Raw genomic sequence first — 7,939 nt, forward strand, 5'->3', positions numbered from 1 at the left:
TTTGTTTGCCAATTGAATCTATTTAAGCATCAAGAGTAGAATTCTTTTTTGTTTCTTAAAGACATTAATAGTTAAATAGACTTTCTGTTGGTGCATGGTGAGAATGTTGCTTGCTATTTTCTACATCCTTGTGAAATGTATTACGTAGACACTTGTAGACTGAATTATACCCTTGACATTGGGATCTTGAACTAGTTTAACTGATGAGATCTGGATTAGGATATTTCTTGTATATTGTATGAGTTAATACCTTCACTAAAATGGGGGAAACATTGTCTGATGGATATTAATTGTAATAAGTTTCGTATAATTATTGCTCATTTTGTTCTTTCCTCCTTCATATACCAATAAGACAAACCAACATTCATATTTTGTGTTGAAGACTGAGCACTCTTCTGTTTGGAGGCTCCTAATAGGCTGTTGATGACTTATTGGAACTAACAGGCTTTGAATCACCTAAGAAAGTAAGACAACTTTATTTCATAATAATGATTAGAGTTACATAATACATATACGTGATGAAGTAACTAAACTAAGTAATTAGAGTGTTATAACTGAAAGACTTTAGTAGCATTACATGTTTCATGTGTTGTCTATATACATCTTTGAACTTCTATATAGAACGATAGCATGGTTGTAGCCACTCATCATGGTACATGCATGTGAACATTATGATTGGGTTTAATGTGGCTGGAAAATGTGAAAAAATTGATTTATCCAAAAGACCTCAGCCTCAAGAAAATTGGTTAGCTAAGTTATTGTTTTTTTAAATCAATCCAATTAGTTTTTCATTGATTCTTTGTTGGTCAAGAGATTGATAAGGACAAAAATTACATTGAAGAACTTTTCTTGAATTGATTCCGTATAAATGATTGTCTTGTGCCTTGTTATTTATTTTGACACACTGCCTATACATAATCAAGCATTCAATTTCCTATGAAAGAACCACAAAGGTAGTAAAGGCTAGTTATGTTTACAAAATAGTTAAGCAGCAGTAGGTGAATAAATAACTTCGTATTAAACCCAGAGACTTGATTTCAGTTTTATTTGATTTTTGATAATTTGAAATATACATGTGCACATTATTTTGTTGAAGGGTTAATGATACGGAAATTTTGATCGTGGCCTTTATGAATTGCTAAATAGTTACTGTATTATGATGTGCCTCTTGCCTTGTAATATTTGTAACTCTTTATTTCTGTGTTCAGAAGGAAGCTCCGCAGTTTGCAGAGCTAGAGTGGCTTACAGATGTGGGTATTTTCGGTGAACAATTTGCTCAGGAAGCCTTGGCTGCAGCTGAAGTACCTCAACTTCTAGTTACTCATAACAATAGTAGTGTTGCTTCAAACAGAACCTCCAAATCCTACATTTCCCACAAAAAGCCTAGGATTGAAGTCCTAAATGACCAAGATGATGATGATGAGTTTAGTATTTTTATTGTGCCTGATCTTGGCTGAGTACGTGGCTTGCCATATGGGATGGTGCATGCATGATTGGAAAAGATTAATTATGGGAAAATAATTGTTTTTTTTTTCTTCTTTTATAAACTCTTCTAGTAAACTAGATATCAGCTACGTCATTTGGATTTGAAAAGATTCCCAAAGACATTATATTTGGATTGGTGTAATGAAACTATATATATATATATAATTCTAATATATTTTTTGTTACTTTAATTTTTTTCTATTATGGTTTGGTCCTTGTATTTTTAAATAATTATACATTACTGGATTGAAATTATGTAAGAGTTTAAAACATGGTATAATTTGATTTTAGATTTGGATGTACAACAAAATAATTTTAAAAAAAAAACATCGGTTTGCAAAAACTGTTTTAAAAAGTATATTTTTTAAGAAGTTTTTTGGAAAAATCGTCTTAAATCCTTAATTTTTTTTTAAAAAAAATTTAAAAAAAAAAACACATTTTAAAATGGCCTCTAAAAGAATCGACGTAGAATAAAACGATTTCAAAACCGTTTTGGAAAGTCACAGAACCTTTTTTGTAATAGTAGAAAAATTGGGCCAGCTAAAAAATGACTTTTAGTGGTAGCTATTTTGATTTTAAGAACAAACCTATTTTTTATTTTTAAAAAATATATAATTATAATATAATTGAGTGTTTATTCACTTATTTATGCAATTCATGTTTTAGAAGAATTAATTATAAATTTAATTATTATTATTATTATTATTTCAAATTTAAATATTTTAATCTTTAATTAAAACAATAATTGTAACTATTTTAGAATTTGATATTATTTTTTAAAAATTCTGATAAAACATAAAAACATTATGACATTAAATACCAATAAAATAATAAATATTTTTAATAAAATAAATTATTTAATTAATAATTATTTATAAGTATTTAAATAATTATAAAGGGAGAGAAATAAAACTAAGCTCCCTGGTATCAATCTCTAGATCCGTCCCTTAGTTGACGTATATAAACTAATGATTTGCTAGAACATCTCCAACACCATTTACCTTTCTAAGAATATTGCTTCATGTCAATCATTACAAAGCTTCTAAAACAATTACATTAAGCATGTGTTGGGATGGAATGGTGTAAAATTGATTTTAAATAAAATTAATTTCAAAATAATATAATTTATATTTAGATATTTTATTATAAAATCAAATTAACAATAAAATTTTGTATAATTTAACACTAAAATAACTCAAAATTACTTTATCTATAATCAATTCTATTTCTGTAAAATCAAACATATAAAAATTATTTAAAATCAATTCTCTAACATCAAATCAAACATGCACTCCATAAAATTTATTTAAAGGGATAAAAGTACACTTTACAAAATCAACTTATAACATTTTATCAATAATGTTATTATCATTTTGCATGCCTCACAATCTTAACTAGCTATTAATTTTCTCGTAATTGCACTTATGAAAGCAGTGAGTTGATACGCTTTGGACTATCAGAATGGAAGTGACTCAGGACCCCATTCTCCTCTCAGCTTCTCTTTGAGCTGGTCAACTTCTTTTTCAGGCAAAGAAACAGTCACCATTCTTCCAATATTCCTCCCATTTTCTTCATCTTCAAGTCCCGGAAGCACCAAAACAACACCTTGATCACCCACTCCATGGATGCTGCAATTCGTCACGACCGGTTTGTGTCCATTCAGCACAACCTCGTACATGTCACCTTCTTCCAAATCCACAAACGTCAAATTCGCCCCATAAACCACAAAATCCCCTTTCCCTTGGCTCTCTTCCACTAACTTTTCCACAACAACATTCTCAACCCTTTTTTCCTCGCCAATCAGCTTCGCCAAATCGGACACGTCAGATTGTCCAACTGCCACGTTGGCTTCAACAACGCTCAACACCAAACCATTGGTGGGGAATTCGATATTAGCCATGCCACGTGTGCAAATTGTTACAACCTTTGGCTCGGTGTCTTCCCTCATGCCAGCAATGTGTTTCCACACCAACGCCGAAAGAATCTCGAAATACGAGGTTTTGGTGGCTTTGTTTTGGTCACATGAAAAGAACGTGGATGACACCAAACGGTTAAGTTGTTTGGCAGTGACGTGGAAAGTGTGAGTAACCATTTTTATGCCGTTTGTAGCGAGCCAAAGTTCTTCTATGGTTGTGGCTGTTTTGACAGAAAAGTGATTCCCATTATTCGCATTAACCGAATTATTATTGTGTGGGGTTTGGATTTCTTTGAGAGTTGGTGACATTGGAAGGATTTTTGGCGGCGCGTGACCCGCCAGTATTTGACTCCACTTGGTGATGAAGCTGAAGGCTGAAAAAGCGTCTCCTAGAACATGGGACCAGCTGAGTCCTAGAGAGAGCCCTCCACATTTGAACCAAGTGAACTGCATACAAAACATCATGGCAATAACACTAGATAAATAACTAGTTTTTATATACCAAGAGGATCGATGCAATAATAAACCAATGAATGTTATTTAGACTGAAATGCTAGCCACAATTTTTCTCCATAGGAAATATAAAATATGTGGTTTAGATTTTCATCATTTTCTTGACACATTAATTCTTCCATATTTCCACACAGAAAAAAAAAAGCGTATGGCTGCTTCAAGTTTTAGTCTTGACCTAGAAAATGATTTTTAGTTCAAACTCTTAATTCGTATGTTTTTTTTGTTTTTTTTTTTTCCTTCTTGTACCATATTATCAATTAATCATATTGAATACTCATATTTCTTTCTTTTCTTTCTATCTATCTTTCCTTTTCCTGGTGTGTGCACTCAATGGTATGCTCCAATTTTTGTCTGGAAGATTAATGAATGCATGTGCCTATGCACGGTCACTCATGCACGAAGATTACGACAGATGAAACCTTTGGGATACGAGCCAAAGCAATTGTGGCAAAGGAAACCCGAAACCATCATTGCATTTCATTTAATAATTTAGTTTCGTGATCATTTGTATTGGAAAAGTTTTTTAATTAATAAGCGTATTTAATTTTAAGTAGATACATACTCAAATCACTAGCTAGTTATAACCGGTAGTTAGCTTGTACTAGTATTATTTGAGGAGATTAGAAATGTACACATCCAGTCTGTGAAGTATTTATGATGATAGATAAACGGTGGATCTAAATATTGAATAAAAAATAAAATGAAAATTAAACAGATGAAAGAAAAAATAAATATATATATTTACTATTTTAAAAATAATAAATAATGATACACGACACGAGCCACTTTTTATTATAATATTTTGTTAACAGCTCATTATATTTTTTTATCTCTCTTCTCTGTATCACTTTTTACAATAGATGAGAGATGATGATAAATGATACTTGAAAAATAAAAATAAAAAGTATCTCTACAATCTTCATGCTGTTTCAAAAAAAAAAAAAAAGTATGTCTACATGTGCGACCCAAAGCACAAAGTACCCATAGGTAAGTACCGACACCATCAAATAAAAAGGAAAAATAATAATAAATGAAAGTACGTCTAAGTGTCTAACATTTATATGTCACCCTTTAATATATATGCAGCTTTATATGCCTAAAAAAAAAGGCAGCTTTATAAGCTCCCCGTCTAACATTCAGCAATGCGAATGATTTCTGACATAAGTTGCCACATTATATAATAGCTTGCTACTTTTCTTTTTCCGTATAAGTCATGCGACTCATGTCAACCAATTCGCGAAGTGTTATGCAAGTATAGTATAGGCGTTGATGACATTCATATACATCATCATAATATATACTCAAAATCATAATATTATGAGAATATAAGAAAATAATTAAAAATTTCAACATTTTTGAACAATTTAAAATTATTTTTCTCATATTCTCATAATATTTATTATTTAACATCATTAATTGGTCTGGGATTTTCCTAAATAAGCAATCATATATAATAGGAACCAAATTGAAACTAGTTCTTTGATGTATTTTATATATGATCATGAATTTCATGAAAGATATAAAATTTCTGAGTTGCATGGCATAACAATAAATATGTTATGGGACATTCAGGGATTTCATATCTGTAATGAGATTCATAGCAATATAGAATTCATTAATTAACCGACCAAAGTTCCACTGGGTTTAGGAATTTTTTAGCTTCGTCCTCTTTTGCCATCATTTAATGACCGTAGTCTTTAGAGCTAGCTAGGACATGAAAATGATGAAATGCAAACCAGGTCCATCGAAATCGCAAAGCAATAATAGACACTTGTATCACACACCCAACTAAACACATGCCCAAATTTAAGGAAAAAACGGACTTTAGTGGTAGGCGTCTTAGCAGGGGCATTTAGTTAGGCACCTTATATAAAACTCCACCAAAGATGAAAAATTAACCCGTGAAAACAAAAGTCACTTACACAAAAAAGGGTTTCAAAAGACATTCACAACCGTGATCAATAAATTGAAACAACAACTGAAGAAGATAAGTAAAGAAAAATAAATAAATAAATACAGTTTTAAAAAAGCCTTTTAAATTGCTTTTTATAATAATTAGAGTTTTGCCTCAAATAATTTATATTAACCTTTAAGTAAACGTTTGTCATGCAAATTATAAAGATAAATCTTCAATTTTAATTAAAAGAAGAATGTAAAAAAATGAATAAATCATCCTTTTATTCCACACTTATAAATTAACACCCATATATAACATGAATTATTAAGCTAGTTAAAAAAATCTTATGAATCTCTTGAACAATCTATCGTTTCATGACTTTCATCTAAGTCTGTGATGTTAATTATTTACTGTTATTTAAATATATTTTAATATTATTTCTTAAATCATGTTATAAGTTAAAGTTTTTTATCCATAGAAACGAAAAATAATATCATACATTTATAATAATTTACTTGATTGAGTTAAATTTCATTGACTAACATAATTGACGAATTATCATTGTAAAGATATTTTTAAAAAAATAATAATTATTTAAAGGACTAACATAACAATTATAATTTTTTCTCTTGACGATTTATACCAATAAAATAAATAATAATGGATAATACTTTCATCATGAACGAACTAGGTAATTCACCTGAAAAGCATATAAGAAAACGCAAAAAGGTACCTTGACAAAAACCAAAGGAGAGAAGCCAAGGTCAGGGCCAAGAACATGATCATGGACGAGACCTTGAAGGGAGCACCCATTTTTCTGAAACCACTCCCCAAGGGTGTGGTCGTGGTGGTACTCAGCGATGCGAACACCAGCATCGTTGCACTTCAAGAAGGGCCGACCCGATTCAGAAACCCGGATCCGACCCGAGAGTTGCACGACCTGGTCGAGGAGCGGGAACATGGGTTTCTTGAGGTCATAAATCGAGAGCCCTTGCGCTGCGTCGTTGATGAAGAAATAAACGGCTCTGATGTAGTGCAGCTTCATGAGCAGGTCCATGTTGCTGAGGTGGTACGCGCCGTCCTCGTCGCCTCGCGGGGTTGCTGGTACAACTGTTGAGATCTTTGAGGTCAGAGGTTGTGGTTCGGTCTCTTGATCCATGTTGGTGCCAGAAACTGTGGGGGTGAGATTCTTGTGTATGCAATATTGTGTGTGGACACACTCAATATATAGTACTACTGGTTTAGAAGGGTAATGTTTCTTTCTTCGTTACGTAGTGTTATTAAACTTTTGAGTGTTAGAGTAATGATATTGGGCAATTAGTGAACGGAACCAATTATCAGACACCAAGAAAAAAGAAGGAGACAGAAACTGATCGAGATTGTGTATTCAATTTACTCCTATGTATGTCACTATAAACTGGTTGGAACTACTTGGAAGGATAATGTTTCCTTCTTTCTGAAAGGCCAATGGGAGAGAGACACATCATGTGGTGGTATTTACCTCTGGTCATGTTTACTTCATCTTGACAGTTATTGAATCTTGTGTGTGTAAAGAGAGAACATATAATTAGGCCAACCAGAATTTGTCTAGGGGTTATATTAGTCTCTTATAATATATATATATATATAATATAATGAACTAATGTTTAATGAAAAAAATATTCATATTTAGTATTTAAATATGTCTCAGTTATGATTGTCTCTGAAGAAAGAGACATATGAAAAACAAAACAAGAGAGAATAAATTACACTTAAACTCTTTTTGTTTAACTTGTATTATGCTTGATTCACCTTTATTTTTGTTAGTACTTTAACCCCCTTTAATAAACAACGTTAAATCACTGTAACAATTCTATATTCAAAGACTAAAATATCCCCTTAAATTTACATATCATTTTCATTAAAAACACAACAAATTGGTTTTGATGAAGGAAAGATAAATCAATTACTAGGAGGGGCTAGGGTTTCAAAAAAGGTGAAGAAAACAACCATTTTGACTTCATTGTCAAGTTTCTCTTTACCAAAGTATAGAGGCTGTTAGAGTCCTGCATGTGGCTTAAGAAATCGCTGTGAACGAGGAGAAATCATGTACAGAACAACCATTTTGACTGAAAAGAGAAATCCTCTAG

At 31.6% G+C, this 7,939-nt stretch overlaps 1 protein-coding gene across 1 annotated transcript; it reads right to left on the bottom strand.

Moving 5' to 3' along the window:
- Positions 1-2,762: 2,762 nt before the first annotated feature.
- On the bottom strand, positions 2,763-7,493 carry LOC100814097 (protein ECERIFERUM 2). Its single transcript, XM_003519156.3, has 2 exons — positions 6,544-7,493; positions 2,763-3,847 (listed from the first exon to the last, which is right to left on the bottom strand). Exons 1-2 carry the CDS (start codon positions 6,967-6,969, stop codon positions 2,942-2,944), a joined length of 1,332 nt encoding a protein of 443 aa, XP_003519204.1. The 5' UTR covers positions 6,970-7,493; the 3' UTR covers positions 2,763-2,941.
- Positions 7,494-7,939: the final 446 nt, after the last annotated feature.

Source organism: Glycine max, chromosome 2 (genome assembly GCF_000004515.6).
Source record: "Glycine max cultivar Williams 82 chromosome 2, Glycine_max_v4.0, whole genome shotgun sequence".
Classification (NCBI taxonomy): domain Eukaryota; kingdom Viridiplantae; phylum Streptophyta; class Magnoliopsida; order Fabales; family Fabaceae; genus Glycine; species Glycine max.

What these genes read in the sequence shown, in the direction of transcription:
- LOC100814097 (XM_003519156.3), bottom strand. Translation starts at nt 6,969, where the DNA reads ATGGATCAAGAGACCGAACCACAACCTCTGACCTCAAAGATCTCAACA. An exon ending in CTCCTTTGGTTTTTGTCAAG is followed by an intron (nt 3,848 to 6,543) that starts GTACCTTTTTGC and finishes TTTTGTATGCAG; the next exon opens with TTCACTTGGTTCAAATGTGG.